The sequence below is a fragment of the Pundamilia nyererei genome, unplaced genomic scaffold, assembly GCF_000239375.1.
Source record: "Pundamilia nyererei isolate P.nyererei 1_Seehausen unplaced genomic scaffold, PunNye1.0 scaffold00230, whole genome shotgun sequence".
NCBI classification, from domain to species: domain Eukaryota; kingdom Metazoa; phylum Chordata; class Actinopteri; order Cichliformes; family Cichlidae; genus Pundamilia; species Pundamilia nyererei.
In genome coordinates, this window is record NW_005187631.1 from 393,659 (window position 1) to 410,596 (window position 16,938).

Genomic DNA, 16,938 nt, shown 5'->3' on the forward strand with positions numbered 1-16,938 from the left:
TGTGTGTGTGTGTGTGTGTGTGTGTGTGTGTGTGTGTGTGTGTGTGTGTGTGTGTGTGTGTGTGTGTGTGTGTGTGTGTGAAAGAGAGTGAATGTGACAGAAAAAGAGAGTGAAAAACATTTTGGATAATAGAGAACTGTCTGTGATCAAGCCACATAAATATTCTTTTTTGATGCGCTTCCAAACACTCTTCATTGATTATTTACATTTGCTTACATCCTAACGTATTTTAATGCCCTCCTTTTATTTGTTTAAATGTTTCCAAATACTCAAGCACTGTTTAATTGCAAACTGAGACCTGAACAGCAGCCACATGAGTGAAATAGAGACAGAAAGAATTGTTATCTTTCATCATTAAACCGTTCATAGTAAAGCCTTAGTATTTCCTGTTGTGACAAGCATTTCCTAATCAAATGAAGTCACCCTGCCCTTTAAACAAATGTAGGTAATATTTGAAAATAGGACAATATTAACATATATCACATATTTTATTATTTTGTTGGCCAATTTTGCAAATTTCCAATCTTTAGCTTCTGATTGTGCAATATTTTATGCCAACTTGACGTGTTTATTGACTGAACACGTCAAGCGTAGCCTCTGCTTTTTTTAAAAACCAGGAAGAAAATGTGTTGTTAAATTGACTCATTCCTTTTTTTTAAACTACTCTGAAACTGGAACTGCTCTAAGATTCAAACTGTAGAGGTGTACATGTCTGTACCTGATTATCCCAACCTGCTTTGGGTGTGACGACTACCTTCCGGGTTACATGACACATTCACGGTCCCAGTGCTTGAACACACACATAATAGCAGGTCTTTAGAGCTGTCCGTGTAATTTGGGAGAAGGTAAGAAAAATCTCTTAAGATCTGCAAATGACAAATGGAAGTTTTAATTGAAGTTAGTGTCTGGTTCTTTACATGGAGAAGGCTATATTTATTTTATGTGATTGACCAGCAATGAAATGGCTATTTAAATATATCACATTCCATAAAGTGAATGTAGGACCTAAATTACAAATAGTTTAAGCTAAGACATAAGACGGACTCATGTTTGTTTTGTTTAACATTCATTAGGGTGAAGCAAAGTGAAAGTGTGAAGATGGCAAACAGACCAGCCCTGCCCACTGCTGAAGGTGGAGAAATACATGTAACGAGTAAAATCAGTGATTCCTTCTCATCTTTGGATGTCCTCTACACCACACAGTTTGAAGGAGAGTTTGTTGAACCTCAACACGCTGAGCAGGTGGAGGAAAACTTTTACAGAGGGGCCCCACCGAACTGGTTCAACTTCTATATCAGTGAACAAGCAGTGTCAGATGGCAATGCAACTCCTTTTATCAAACGAGATGGATATGAAACCCTTAAAGAACAAATTCACCTGAGAAGAAAAGGCCCTGGGACATCAACAATTAAACTGTTTCATCAACAAGGATGTGGGGGAACCACACTGGCTATGCAGGTGCTGTGGGACTTAAGGAAAACCTTCAGATGTGCTGTTTTGACAGGCTCAACATTAGATATCACAAAAGTTGCGCAAGATGTGGTCAGCCTTTTTACAGCAGGTAGCCATGGCCACCAGAAAACGGTACTGTTGTTACTAAATGATGAGTTCATATTGGACATCCTCCAGGACAGGATTATGGAAGAGATTGCTGAACAGGATATAGAAATTGATTTGCCTGTGGTAATTTTACTGAACTGTGTGAGAAGCAGTGACGGGATTATCCACCAAAAGGCGCGTTCTTATGAACTGAAACAAAAGTTCAAGAGGAAAATGAGAAAATCTATTATTCTCAAAAAAGCTCTCTCAGACAGAGAGCAAGCAGACTTTGATATGAAAAAAGAGGAGCTTGGCAGAAGATTTGGTGATCGGTGCAAGCAGTTTCATGGTTTTAACATTCTGCAGTCTAATTTCTCTCAAGCCTACATCAGGAACGCATGTGCTACATTAGAACATATCAAAAGAACAAATAAGCCACTGAAGATGCAGCTTGCTGCCTTCCTATCCCTGCTGAACGCCTACGTACCAGGTTCATATCTCCTGGAGTCTCAGTGCCTGGACTTCCTCAGACATGAAGATGAAGATGACTTTTCACTAGAGGATCAAATGCAGCCTTTCAGTCATCTGATCGTCACCTTCCAACAAGGTGAAAGATCTGAAAAAAAGGTTCGCATGGCTCACAATATGATAGCTCAGTGTTGTACTGAACTGTTGGCTAATGCGGGTGTGACCAGAAGTGACACAACAAGACACTTCTTGAACAGTTTTTGCAGAAGTTATGTTCCTCCATATTTACTTGGGTTTATCAAAGACATGCTAAATAAAAGAGAAATTAAAATAATAGAGGACCCAACTGGTGTCATTAATGAGAAGAAAGAAACGTTTTCCAGACTGATTCAAGATATTACAAAGACAGAAGATGATGACAAAAAGAAAGGCAAAAGTCAGAGTCTGTCAGTCTTGAAGGTGGCCTCAAAGAAATTTGATGACAACCCACTTTTTCCACAAACTCTTGCTCGTTTATATTATATAGAAAAAGAAGACTACAATGAGGCAGAAATTTGGGCAAAAGAAGCAAAGCGGAGAGCACCTTGGAGTTCATATGTTGCAGATACACTAGGCCAAGTCCATAAGATCCACCTGAAGAACTTAAAAGTTTCTGCCAAGCCAAGAGAAATTTTACAGCTTGCCCAAAAAGGCATTGAAGCTTTTGAAGATGAGGAACGACTTGCTGAGAATGAACACATGAAAGGCAAACAAGGAGATGGCAATAAAAAAGTCTTGTGTGCTTTAAACACCAGAGGGCTGTTTGGTTATCTGGAAGTTTGCACCCTGTTGTATGACCATCTTATCAGACATGATGAACTTTGGAAGCAAGTTCTCACAAAGACTGTGTCTCTGGGCTCTGTCCTGAAATCCCTCGGAGATGAGAAACTTTTCAGGTTTAAGGAGCTAATAAACCGCCTCAGAGATTTGGTTGAGAAAAGATCTGAATTTTTTGACACTTTTTTAACGTATTCATATTCTGTTGTAAAGAAAGAAGATCCATCCTACATTTCCAGAAAGACAATAGAATGCTACAAAAAGTATGTTGGAGACGCAGAACCAAATGATCAACTCCAGAAAGCCTTCCACAAAGTTAAACAAAAACTGGCTGTCACTTCTCCGGGAGTACTTTCATGTCTTGAAAGATGCACTAGATCAGACACCAAGGACATTGCTGTATGGTGGAAAGAAATCTGCCAACACAAACATTCTGCTACACATGCCTTACTCAACTACGTTCTGGCCAATATCATGCTGATAAATATGAAAGAACCTCCGTCCAGCTCCGACTACCAAAGCAGCTTTACAGAGAAAATGCCATTGGCTCCTGAGATGCAACCCGAGTTTCACATGTTAGCTCTGCTGTTGTGTTGGCCTACAGATGGTGAAGACGAATTGGCCTCTGACCTCCCTCATTTAATCCAAAATATTCTGCATTCCTATGAACAAGAATATAAGTCACTCTTTCGGTCAAGGTACCTTCGACCCATATTTTTTCTTGGACCGGGTCAGGGTCTGAACAGACTTGTTCACAGACGCAACCTTGAAATCTTGTGGACCCAAGATGCACTGAAAGCCTCAAACACAAACTGGAGGAACGACGATATTTTCAGAAATCCAACAGTCAAAGACAAACTTCTCAGGGTTAAAGGGGTGGTGAGAAATTACAGGCTGTATGCAACATTTGGCAGCACAGAGATCAAGTTGGATGTTAACCAAAAAGACAGCCTCTGGAACTCAGGCCATGTGTTCTTTTATCTTGGATTTACAATCAGTGGTCCTGTTGCTTACAACGTTCACAGAAGAACTGAGGGTAAGAAAATGAAACTATTAAAATCCTTTCCCTCAACAAATTAAATGCTTTCCTCTTTGAGTATCACATTTTTTCATGTTATAATGACAATAGTTGTTTTAATACAGCTAGGTTGATAATTTTACATGACCAAATGGTGTTTCCTCCATTTTTCTGCTTTAAAGATGCTAAGATTAAAAAGCATGTTTTTTATGTACTTATATCATATAGAAATCTCGCACAAGTTAAAGTAACGTTAAAATTGTGCTAGAATTATTGAATTTTGTGAGCTAGCTCTTTAAACGTTAACTTTGCTTTAAGAAGAAACTTCTGAGAGACTTCTGAAAGCTTTTGGCAATGAAATGGTAAGTCTCTGTTTCTGTGGATTTTTTTCTACTCATTTATTGCATCTTACAATAATTGTAAAGAATTTACAATTTCAATGACCATGACAATGTAAAAATATCTTGTACAACAGGACTCCAGTCCGTGGACGAAGCTGAAACCTGAAGTCCAGATAATGGAGGAGGTTCATACTTACAGGTGAAGGTTATCACTAATTACAAGACACACAATGAAGTGGTTTGGGTTTAAAGCACCACTTTGTACTATTTGCATTGTGCCATTTCTGTTCGTGCATGTGAACAGAGCATAACAGAGCATTTTGTCTTGTCTATTCAAATTCAGCCTGCAGTCTGAAAGTGGCAAATATGAATGCAGCGAGTCTGCCTTGCAGTGGGTTTGTAAGGAAACCGTCAGCTTCAGATACCAGTTTAGCTCATGGGAGCGATTCATGAGGAAACCTGTATGCATGGACTACATACCAGCAGGACCCCTAATGGACATCAAAGTCACAGATGGGAAGCTAGAGGAAGTCCGTCTGCCGCACTGGATCTGTACAGGTGAGCAGTCGTAAAACACATATGATTGTTTTATTACAGTAATAAAGATATTTATGCACACACGACTGTTTGTGCTTTGCAGGTGAAAATGCAGCGATGTCAGACATATTTCGAGTTCTGCATGTGGACAGCAGTGGAGGTTATTTGGAGCAAGTGTCTGAAATGACATCATCCCATGTGAAGTTAAACAAGCTGGAGTTCTCTCTAAGAGGAGCCATGATCCTAAAGAAACTGGGCCTATATCTAAAAGTTTTTGCTGATGTCTTGATATACATGCAAATCACATCTGGCCTCACTCTGCACGTTTACCTGGTCCCACGTGATCCTCTAATACAACAGGTAATACAATGCCACATACTGGAGCAACAATATAAAGTAGAAGTGAGGAAAAATATCATCAAGGTGATATATAATAACAGAGAGAAATAAAATGCTCTCATTGATAAATACAAAAACACAGTGACACTACAAGGCAGCAAATTAATAGAGTTTGGTCTCTAAATGTTTTGACAACCCAACTGACAACATTACTGACTTTCAGGCAGAAAAAACTGCATTAAAAGTTAAGAACTTACAGCCATCTTTATGCTAATGTAATTTAATCATTCTTTCAAAAGCTGTTTTTTGAACAGCTTTGAGCTTTTTTTAAACTTTGTAGTTGTTACTTGTGTTTTCTTGCCATTTTCCCTTTTCAGTTTCATGGATTGCAGTAGTGCAAATCAATGTTCTCATCTTGATATAAACACAAACACATATGTTCATTAAAGACATGAATAGATGTGAACACGATTCTCAAAGATTTCCAACCATTACTTGTATGTGGAGAATGGTCCATTTTTCCATGTTTCAGGAAGTGGAGAAGAAGGAGAAATCTGACGGATTCAGAAAAATCCGAAAGACAAGTCCTGTTGACCCTGTACAGCTGGAGAGTTATTTCTACCTCTCAACAGACTGGGACACAGCACAAATCTGCCCTGAGGTTTGGACTAAGCTGCACTTCTGTTCATTGCACCATAACATAGAAACAGCAAAAATCCTCAACTTTCCATAAAATGTTTTCTCTGCAGAAACAGCAGTTCATGTTGGAGTGGAGCGACACTAATTTCTTTGAGGTGGTCATTGGAAATGTGAAAAGCGACTTCGGAAACATGAAACTGAAACTTGAAGTTGAGCGAAGGGGAGGAAAGGAAAAGGACACCGTGTGGACGTGCGCTATCGGAACAGGTTAGTGTTTTATATGTTGTTACCCTAACGCAGCTCATCTAAACTATAAACAGCCACCATCTGACCAATGAGAACCCTTTTATTCCAGATGACTATTAAGCACAAGTATTCACCAAGAACAGGGTAAGAGGTTCGCTTTAATCCATGATTATTTTATAAAGTAAATTCCTTTTTCAAATCTTATGTTTTGCTTATCAAGACTTAATTTAAAAAGAAAACTGGGTTCTGAAACAACCTAAAAACAAACCTGAGAGAAACAAAAGCAGTCTTTCTTCTTCACCCATTTGCTGTAAAGTTCTCACTGTGGTGTGGATCACTGTCTCTTTGCACGATTTCCAGTTTGATCCCGTCGCTATAAAACAAGCCCAAACCATCACCCTTCCACCGCCGTGCTCGACAGTTGGTTTGAGGTGTTTTTGCTGATATGCTGTTTGGTTTTCTCCAAATGTAATGCTGTGTATTTTGTTCAAACATGCCTACTTACGTCTCACCTATCCAAAATATATTGCTTTTTTTCCCCATATGCAGCATTATTGCTGTTCTTTTTAGATAGAAGATATTTTCCCTCTTTCCAAAAAAAAGCCTGTTCAAAACTTGTTCATCTTTTTCTAATTGTACTCTCATTAACTTTAACATGCTGAGGCCTGCAGAGTCTCAGATGTAGCTCTTGGGTTTCTTGGAGTTTCTCTGAGCAGGGCGTGGTCTAACACTGGGATGAATTTACTGGGATAGTGACTCCTGTGTTGACTGGAAGCCGTCTTGAATGTTTTCTGTTTGTGAATGATCTTTCTTCCCAGACTGAAGAACATCAGCAATTTCTTTTTAAAAATTATTATTGCTTTCCTATTTGGAATTGTGTTAACACACACCTGAATGCTCCAGACTAGGGAACTACTGAATGACTGCTTTTGTAGAGATGCTCACATGTGCTGATTATCAATAATCAAGTGCATTTCTGTATCAGCACCTGGCTGTTACTTGCACAGGGAGCAGTGTGCTTAGTTATTTAGCATTTTGGTTTAATTTTCACTAAATAATGGCGTCATGTTGCTGTTCATCTAAAGTTTCAGTAATTTTACAGTCTTGTAAAGACCAGGAGATTTTCATTAGGTGCTGATATGTAAAACCTTATAACTGAAAACAGCTTCTTTTTTCAGGACTATAATGTAGAGTATTACTGTATTTTATTATGTTTTACATTTGCTTTTTATTTTTCTGGACAGCATTTCATGGATCGCCATTCAACGGCTCTGATGGACAGTGAGCGAGGCAGCAGCTGTTCAAGACAAACTCCAGGAAAAAGATTTGATCTCCAATGAGAAATTTGATGCTGTGAGAAATTTAAATGAGCCAAATGAGAGATTATTCAAAGATGAGCTCTATGAAGTCCAAGGGATAAAGTCTCTGAGGTTTCTCATCTATGAGCTGGAGGGATCTCAATGTATTGTTTAGGGAATGTAAAAATATGAACCACATTTTACGTTTTTTTTTTATTTAACTCAACCAAATATATATTTTTCTCTTGTTTAAAAAAAACCTACCTTTATTTTTTTTTAATTGTTTATCTTGTTTTTATCTGTGTAATTTAATTTCTTTTATGTTTTTCTACAACATGGGATACAGATGTTAATGTTTACTCAGAATACAGGCAAATAAAATATTCTGAACTTTTATATTTAAATTAAAAAATACCTGATTGCTACAATTCTAACTTTTAGTCACAGAAATTAAAAATACTACATTTTGTGTCCAAAGGTTAAAAAAAGTACAGTGACATGATGTGTATTAAAGTGAACAAAGTTTACAATGAAGCAGAAGAACCAGAAAAATAAATATGAAAATATTTTAAGGTGGAAAAATGAGTGTGGTTTTATTTCCCAAAGGTCACAAAATGAGACTAATGTGCACAGTTTTTTTCCATTTCAGATAATCCATTTATACAGGATGCTACTGAGGAATGATGGGTAATAAATTAGATCAAACTGAGACTTGTACATAATGAGGTGGAAAGTTATTGGTTCATCTGAGCGATGAGCCCCTCCAGCTCCGGACGCGCCTTGAACCGTGCTTGGAAATCAGCTTCGGTGTGCTGAGAGGTTCAGAGGGAGAGAAGTGGATTAGTTTTAAAAATTATGATATGACCAAAAACTACACATGCACATTGCTTTTAAGAGTAAGATGGAGTTTGGTTTGTTATAGTAAGCACTTTTAATGTTCTCCAACAATTATGGACTAAAAGATGAACATGCAACAGCTTACTCACCTCCGTCACAGAGAGCTGAACTCCCTCGGGTTGATTCTTTAAGAGGACGTCCATGAAGACGGGACACAGCGCGGCGTTCAGAGTGCTCAGCTGGACAAAAAGTAATAACACTGTTAACAGTTAGGTCTTTAAAACCTCTCAGTACACCTGCAGCACCTGCAGTTTGAGCTGAAAGCACAAACAAAACCCCAAAAAACACAACAAGCCAGGTCTTACCTGAACGACTCGGTGGTGAGTCTTGAGGACAGCATCGACGTACGTCTTGGTGCCTTGCTCCTGCATCACCATGACCTCTGTGCTCTTTCTTGGTAAAGCATAGCTGTACGTGGGAAGCATTAAAGAGCATTAAAGCTTAAGTCTACTACAAAGGAAAACAAAACAACTCACTGTAATATATTTGGCGGATGCAGAGGAACTCTGCTGCCATCTAGTGACCAAAGTCTGCTATATCAAGGTTTAAAACTCGATCATCTACCATCCTTACTGTTGCTTTGACAGTTTAACTGTGTCAGTCCCTTCATGTGAAACACATATCTAAATAATTTTTATTCCATCCTTTACAGGGAAAAACAACTTATACAAACCTGCAGCTCATCCTAACTATGTTTCTATCTGCTGAGTGAATTGTTAATTACCCACACATAAGAGAGAAGACGGGGACCTTTGATACCCGGTCTACCAATAAAATAAACCAAATCATATTTAATGTTGTTCATATATGGAAAAGAATAAAAACAGTTTAACTTCAAACATCTAATCTTAATGAACAGGGGGCAGTTATAGCAGAAAATGGAAATGTTCCTATTGAACTTGGCATGGTTTGCATCTCAGCTCCTTAAGTGACTCAGTTAAATGTTACCTGCTGACCTGCAGTGATCAGAAACCTCAGACCTGCCATCCAAACATCCTCACCTGTCAGCTACTTTGATGCCAAGCCGGTTGCAGAAGTTATGGATGTACTTGGAGTAATGTTCCACGACAGTCATGTCATATCCTGACACGTTCACATTCAGAGTGCCGTACGCTGTATCTGTCGCAGACATGATCCGTTTCATCCGGTGCTTGTCCTTCTTTTTCCTCGGCTAAAAGCAACAAAACAGCAAAGGGCCAGACAGTGTCTTCAGTTAACTCTATCCTGCAAACAATTTAAAATTCACTCTGGGAACCACAAGTAAGCCAGCAGTCTGACACTGAAGAGTTCTGTGAGGACACTCTGGTGGTATGAGGTCTTTAAGATGAAATGGGCGTGATTATTCAAAACTGTGTGTGTGAGGAGAATGTTTTTATTTTCAATTCTGGATTTAGCAGGTAGCCAATCAATATATTCTCCACTTGGAGTCTTACCGCTTGCTTAGGTAACAGATATTTCCACCTCCCAATGCCGTGGGTTGGCATGCCCTTGTACTGTCGTTCATTTACAGAGTGTGTGCCTAAGAAGAGAACAAACAACACTTTAAATATTCTGCAGCACCACGAGCAGTTTGCATTGAGTTTGCATACACAGGACACAAATACTTACACCAAACAGGATGCTGGATGGACGGTGCAGCCCTTTAAAGATTACAGAACACAGATTAATCATAAATAGTATCAGAAGGAGAGAAATCATCTCACCGCGATGTGTTTAGAAACATAAAACAAATTCTACGGTCTAACAATTGAGACTTGTTGTAAATGTCTGTGCTTCAATCTGTTTTAAAAACTGATCAATTTAACTTAAATGCTTATTTTAAACATATAATGTCTACAACTGGGACAACCGAAAAAGCAAGGCAAAGACTTACCGGCAAGGTGTCAGCGCTTTATTCAGCAGGAGCGCCTGCTGTGCGACAGACGCCTGCACCTGGAGACAACATCACCTGTCAAATCCACTATTTATCACACTCATTTAAATTTAACAGTGTATCCCGGCAATTATGAAGCACAGCAGTATTTGGATATCCTCCTTCAGTATAACCATAAACACCCATTGCGGTCTTCCTCTTTTCCTCCTTGCCTGGCAGCTCCATCTACAACATCCTCTGTTTTTCCAGTTACCTCTACAGGAGCCAGAAAAGACAACAACGACACAAACACGGGGCTGGCTGACAGCAAGCTAACTTAGCTCCAGCACAGCTGTGACCTCTGTGAAGTCAGCAAACCTGTAGCAGAGAAAAAAACAAATAAGCGGGACGTCACCTTCCGGAAGACAGGATTCATCACTGCGCCTCTCTCTGTCGATATTTAATGTCAGATATGCTCAGACGAAACTCCTCACAGAACTACATCTGCTTAGGATGAATAACATGCAATAACACACGCACTGGTGCAGACGCCGGAAGTCCGTGCTGTTTTTTGTCCGTCGGTTAAACACGGGAGTACAACCGTTCCGGGTGTCGTGGCAAAACGTGATTACAGATGTTTCTGTGTGTTCTGTTTTTTTATGCCTAATATAGTTCCTTATATTGGTAAATAACCTGTAGACAACATGATTTACAAAGGGGCTATATGTAGAATAAAGAATGGCCTGTTTTAAAAGTATAAACTAAGACCATTGCACTACTTTCAAGCACTTCAACTCGTACTCGTCTTGATGTTGTTTTTTTATATTCTATATATTCTTCTTGATATTTATTCAGCTGTCTTAATTGCTTGTTTTTCCAAAACGTTTATTTTCTTTGAAGATATAATGATACAATAAATGTTTTATTTTAGTGGATATTTTGTTGACTCCATAAGAGATTTTCACATTCTTCCCTGAAGAGGTATTTGCCACCCTGCCTGGACATCTTGCCCCTCTTTTACACCCTCATGATGTAACGTTTTCTAGATCTGGCACTGCTGCTCTGTCCTCTGCATTAAAATGCACTCCCTTGGGGCAGTTAAAATGTATTTGTAGAACTGTGATTCATGCTAATACAATCCATGCTTCCCTCTTGGCTCCACCTCTCGTGAAGAAGAGACTTTTGATGTCAGTGACACTTTCACCCAGATTAATATGGATATGCAAAAGTCACTTTGTGACAGAAATTTTCTTTCTGGCTCAGAATGAGCTTGACATGTTATAGGCCAATAATACACAACAGTTTAAATACTAGAGGTGGTGGTTGCTTCTCCTCTACAGTGTAGTGAAATATATTGGGGCCCCATGACTTGCGTGGTTGAACGGGCTACTCCTGTACTGAAAGCTGTCTCTAAACTACCCCACTTACTAAAGGCCTAAACTAAGATTTTATTATTATTAGTCTGCAGTGATGGACCGATGAGGTCAGGCTGGGGTGTCTGTGGACTATGTTTGCATATGATGTTGCGACGTGTAGTGAGAGCAGGTGGAAGAGAGAGGTAGCAATGGAGACTGAATTTAAATACCTATGGCCAACCAAAGCAACAGACAGTTAACAAAGAGGTGAACAAGACAGTGCAGGCAGGGAAGAGTGGGTGGAGAAGAGTATCTGAGTGAAAGAATAGCAGCTAGACTGAAAGGGAAGGTTTACAAGATGTTAGATGTGCGGTTTGGAGATGGCGACTGAGCTGGAGATGCCAAGATTTTCACTGGGAGTGACCAGAAAGGACAAGAATAGTAATGTGGATTTTGGAGGGACAGCTAAAGATGTTTAAGGTGGTGCTGCCAGGCAAAAAGGAAGAGCACAGATGAGGTTCATGGATGTAATGGAGGAGTACAAACAGAAGGTTGGTGTGACAGAAAAGGAGGATGCTAGGGATATGTGACATTTGTTTTATTTTCCTTCTTGCCCATTTTCCTGTGTTTAAAGTCTTCAGCCTGTTAGCTTTAAATGTCCTAATGAAACTGCAGTAATGCGTTTCCTGTACACAAAGCAAAAATATAAACTCTTACGTCACATTTCTCCAGCAACATAAACAACACCGTGACAACCGTGCACATTCACCAGGCTTTTTATTATTATTTTTAATTTTTACAATTCCTGAAGTTTGGCCCCTCAAATAATTTTATCAAAATGGAAATCAGCTGTCGACATTCAAAGGTTTCAGGTGTACCACAGCATTAACAGTAGTAAAGTGCGAAAGTACACATCACCTAAAACTGGTATTTTAAGAAGAATGTATGAACTGTGCATAGGAACAATTATTTTTGTTTTTACATGTTTGTAAATGCATTAACTGCTTTTAAAGCACAAAAAGCAAAACGTCATTCTGCAGTAAACTTCTGTTAGCACATTTCTTTAAACATCATGCCAAGCAGACAAACATCTCCTAAAGTATGCATGCACACACACTCTCACTCACAACCTTTTCTCTTTGGCTTACAATGCTGAAACAATCACAAGCTCATACACAGGTTCTGTTCCAGCAGATTTCTCAGAGCCTTCAGCAGAAGTTCTGATCGAAGGGCTTTCTTTGGAGCTATTGTTGTATCAAACGTTTTGCAGAAAGTTCTTCAATCAAGCTAGAGCAAATCTAGCTAACAAGGTGAAAGAGTAAATTCTCACTTTCTAAAAAATCTTTTTGGCAAAGTGCTCGAAAATCTGGTGTCACAGACGTGCAAAGGTTTCCCAAACTGAGCCGTTATACATTCACATTCATGTCCAGCGAATGATTCTAAAGGAAAGCACCTGAATTAGGTTTGCCAGTGTGCGACACATGTTTAGGGTGAGAGTCACTTCAGCACATTCTCAGCCCTTGATTTGTTTCAAGTCCAGCTGAACTGGAGGCTTTCACTGCCCGGCATGTGTCTGAATGCTGTGTGAGGGTTAGAGGCAAATTGTGGGGCTTCTTGAGTCTTAATCTTCACATTCTGCGAACATGAAGACGAGCGATTTGTCATGTGACTGTGCACTCGTCCACAGTCGAGGATCGACTTCAAAGTGCTTCATTAGGTGGAAAATAATGCTATTAAACTCCTCTTTCTTCTTCTTCGTCATCCTCCTCCTCATCCCCATCCCCATCCTCTTCTTCTTCTTCCTCTTCAAAATCCTCCTCCTCCTCCTCCGGGCTGTAATCATCATCATCATGCGGTCCCACCCCATCTTCCTCCTCATCGTCTTCCTCCTCCTCCCCCTCACTTCTCATTTCCTCTTCGCTGCTGTCATCTAGGTCATCTTCATCTTCATCGTCCTCCTCCTCGTCCTCCTCCGGAGCCTCTTCCTCATTCTCGTCCTGCTCCTCCTCAGGATCAGAAATGTAGCCTGATGGAGAAAACGAAACAGAAGTTTGAGCAGAGCTGAAACAGCACAAAATCGTTACGCTGCCAGATGTTTTCGGGTTAGAGGCTTGTGAAGCCGTTTCAGACACAGTGACGAGTGTCAGCAAATGACTGAATATTTCTTACACAGGGAATTGATAGCATCGCTAATGTGAGGCCGGAGCTCATCTTCCAGAAATTTTCTCATTTCCTCTTCCATCGTCATTCCCACACCCTCCGTCTCCATGTCGACATACTCTGGGTAAAACATGTTTTTCCTTAGCTGCCTGCGGTAACTAAAGTGCACAAAGACAAAAGAAGTGACAGTTTGCTTCCTTCATCCATGTATACACGTCTTAAATCGCTAATTGTTTGCAACCATGCTGACACATAACTAAGCACTTCAGTCAGTCTATAATAATCAGTTTAAGTAAAACTACAATATGTACTGGTAAAAACTCCTTAAATATCATGCTTCTAATGGTTTTTTGTGACACACACACACACACACACACACACACACACACGTCACAAAGGTTGAATCATCTCAATCTGGTTTCTTGAACATGACAGTGAGTTCACTGTCCTCCAACAATCTCCACAGTCAGCAGATCTCAATCTAATAGAGCAATGTTGGGACGTGGTGGAACCGGAGATTCACATCATGCATGTAAAGCCGGCAAATCTGCAGCCACTGTGTGATACAGTCATGTCAACATGGACCAAAATCTCTCAAACACTTCAAGCAACCTGTTCAAGTCGCTCTGTAGTTAAGAACCTGGCACCAATGAGATGTATTTCCCCTCCCCACAAAAAAAATAAGCTAAAAGATAATTTCAGCTGTGAGAAATATTAGGATGTTTAAACTTTATTTTGTCTGTATGATGTGAGAATAAAGCAAAGATGAACTGAGAAATAAAATAAAATAAAAAACTTACTATTTTCCTTTTGTCCTGTATGCCTGAAAAAGACAAAACAGACATCAACACAAATAAATCAATTATTAAAACAAATCTATGTGTTTCTCCACACATAGATTGTACTTTGGTGGGCAGCCCTGGAATATAAACCATCACATTTACATCATCCTAGCAGGGTAGTCTGAGAGTTTGATGACAGCATTCTGTTGGTATTTTTACAGCTTTTAACTTCAGCAGGATAAACTTTCTTTTGGATCAGTTCAATAATGTCACAAGAAAATGTTCCGTGCTTTAAGAGTAAAATCGCGGCCGCAGTTTGACAGTGACGCGTTAGAGTCTCACCTCGATGAAGCGGAAAGGGTCGCTCTCGAGCATGAGACCTTCGATGCCGCAGCGGACTTCCTGTAAGCGCGCCTGGTCCTTGGTGATCTTGATGATGTTCATCTGAATGGTCGGGCTGTTGATGTCACAGTGAGCGCGTGCACAGTCTCGCAATCTGCCGATGAAGCTCTGCACTTTGGTCTTCATCTCGTCTCCCAGTCGGGTCAAGCACAGCTCGGTGTCGTCCATAAACTTCTAACGAGGGAAGCGACGGAAAGAAGAAAAAGTCAATCAGCTGGACGATGGTGCAAAAGTGCAAGAATTTAATTTACTCAACATGAATAAGTGATGTGTAAACGGTCTAGTGCTTTACACATTCACCTAACCTAACCAGATGAGACAGTCCCCTTTGGGGTTGCGTCGGGAAGGTATGGAAGCTCATTTCTGCCACAGATTTTTTTTCCCCAGGATCTGTAAATCCAAATTTTGTGTTACAATGTTAAAATTTCAAATTAATAACTCAAAAGTTTTATTTAGGCATCTTGAAATTTAGAGTTACTCAAGCCTGAGTCAGAGCATTGCCTAACTTTGTTTTTTTGAAGCAGAAACAAGTGCCCATAGCAAAGACATCCTGGGTACTAAAAAGAAATCAATCAGCAAGCCTAAGTGATTAAGGGAGCAGAAGAAAAGAAACAAAAAGCCCTTCTTATTATACTCCTTACCATATTAAGCTTATTTATAATTTTTTTTTTTTTTTTTTTTTTTTTTTTTTTAAATCCATTCAAGTTCTCAACTTTGGACATATTACTTCTTTTTTAGGATTCAAATTTTGTGTTAGTAAATTGTTAAACAGTGGTGGTGCTGGGCTGTGCGCTTTGCCTGACTGCTGATGGGAAAGGTGGAGCTGGTTGATTCAGAGCGCAGTATCAGGTGAGGCAAGAGGCACACCTGTAGCAGAAGGGGAAGTCATACAAGGAGGACGTACACAGTGAGAAGGACTTTTAAAAAGCGCGTGCCCTGAGCGCCCTGTTTACAAAGCTGAACAAGCTGTTCTATGCAGAGGAGAACTGACAGTGGCTGAGCCTCTTGCCACAGTACTGTACAGTTGTGGTTATACAGTCATCATGGGCATGAATGTTGAAAAAGTCTCCAGATTGCTCTCCATGGTGCTGAAAAGGTTCCCCTCCCCAATCACTGCATGGAATATACAAAACACTAAAACAAATGAAACTGCAGAAACTTCAAAGTGGTTTTCATGAACATCCTGTGAGCTTTCTTCTGTTTAGAGGTCTCTGGCTCCATTTAACTCGAAGGTAACGTGCAGCAGAGCTTCTTAGAACATGATGACCCAGCACCTCTACAGGTGTCAATCTGCACCTTCAGAGTCCTGGGTGGACTTTATCTAGTTTTGGGATGACTGAGGCCTTACATTCATAAAACTTTGGTGTGGTTTAGACTAGAGATGGCACGATACCACTTTTTTTTTATGTCCGATGCCGATATCATAAATTTGGATATCTGCAGATACCCATATGAAGCCGATATAGTGTTTTTTAATCAATAGAACTGTTTTTTTTTTTTTGTTTTTTTTTTAATATCTTGCTGCATTTTGTATAAGTTCAAAACAAAAACACTAAAGCTATTGTGTTATACCTGTATGCAAAAAATACACTGCACCCAAATTATTTCATAGTTGAGCAAAAACTGATCAATCTAATAAACTTAAACCTACACCATCCTCCCTATTCTGGTATTTTACAGAGTACTTAGCGGAAATATTAAGCAACCTAACTAATAGGGTTCTAAAACTCCCAGCAAAACAAACAAAACAAAAAAAGGGAACCACCCTCCACCTCATGATGCTTAATTGATGTAATCAACTTTAATTTGATGCAGGGTGAAAAAAAAAAAATGAAAAAAAAATGCACAGAAATCAATTACTTTTCCACAATAATTAAATAGATTCAACATCTTTCTTCAACAGAACTGCAGACTGCACAGATGGTACCTTCCCAAAGGAAAAAGTACTATAGCTTACTAGGGTATATTAAACTTAATAGTTACTATATACAGTAATGGACTTCTATACATTTTACATCAGATTAAAACTTTGGGTGTAAGATTCAGATAATTATTTATTAAAAGCTAGACCTTTTAAATGAGAATAAGAAAGAAAAGTATGTCTTTGTGCCCCCTTTTCCCCGTTCATACCCTATCGGCCCCCCTGGCTAAACTTTGCTAGATCCGCCCCTGCACAGTTACCAGCCGTCAGCTACGTAGAAAAAGATCCTGGTGTAGAAAGTAATATTAAATAAATTCTAACAACAGCT

General features: G+C 39.5%; 3 protein-coding genes across 3 annotated transcripts in view; 1 reads left to right on the forward strand and 2 right to left on the reverse strand.

Moving 5' to 3' along the window:
• The first annotated feature begins 3,063 nt into the window (after positions 1-3,063).
• LOC102210975 (NACHT, LRR and PYD domains-containing protein 1-like) lies at positions 3,064-6,087 on the forward strand. The gene is made up of 8 exons (XM_005748802.2): positions 3,064-3,859; positions 4,160-4,203; positions 4,317-4,381; positions 4,526-4,740; positions 4,823-5,079; positions 5,591-5,719; positions 5,808-5,964; positions 6,053-6,087. Exons 1-8 carry the CDS (start codon positions 3,298-3,300, stop codon positions 6,061-6,063), a joined length of 1,440 nt encoding a protein of 479 aa, XP_005748859.1. The 5' UTR covers positions 3,064-3,297; the 3' UTR covers positions 6,064-6,087.
• Positions 6,088-7,807: 1,720 nt separating this feature from the next.
• Positions 7,808-10,595, reverse strand: mrpl48 (mitochondrial ribosomal protein L48). The gene is made up of 8 exons (XM_005748801.2): positions 10,406-10,595; positions 10,012-10,070; positions 9,747-9,778; positions 9,572-9,657; positions 9,140-9,309; positions 8,444-8,546; positions 8,228-8,317; positions 7,808-8,053 (listed from the first exon to the last, which is right to left on the reverse strand). Exons 1-8 carry the CDS (start codon positions 10,424-10,426, stop codon positions 7,976-7,978), a joined length of 639 nt encoding a protein of 212 aa, XP_005748858.1. The 5' UTR covers positions 10,427-10,595; the 3' UTR covers positions 7,808-7,975.
• Positions 10,596-11,706: 1,111 nt separating this feature from the next.
• LOC102195169 (E3 ubiquitin/ISG15 ligase TRIM25) overlaps positions 11,707-16,938 on the reverse strand; it is a 9,306-nt gene continuing 4,074 nt past the window's right edge. The window contains exons 5-9 of the mRNA XM_013914852.1: positions 14,630-14,863; positions 14,306-14,328; positions 13,515-13,663; positions 13,146-13,371; positions 11,707-11,758 (exon numbers count right to left, since the gene is read on the reverse strand). Coding sequence (XP_013770306.1) covers positions 11,707-11,758; positions 13,146-13,371; positions 13,515-13,663; positions 14,306-14,328; positions 14,630-14,863 — 684 coding nt within the window. The remainder of the gene's footprint in view (positions 11,759-13,145; positions 13,372-13,514; positions 13,664-14,305; positions 14,329-14,629; positions 14,864-16,938) is intronic.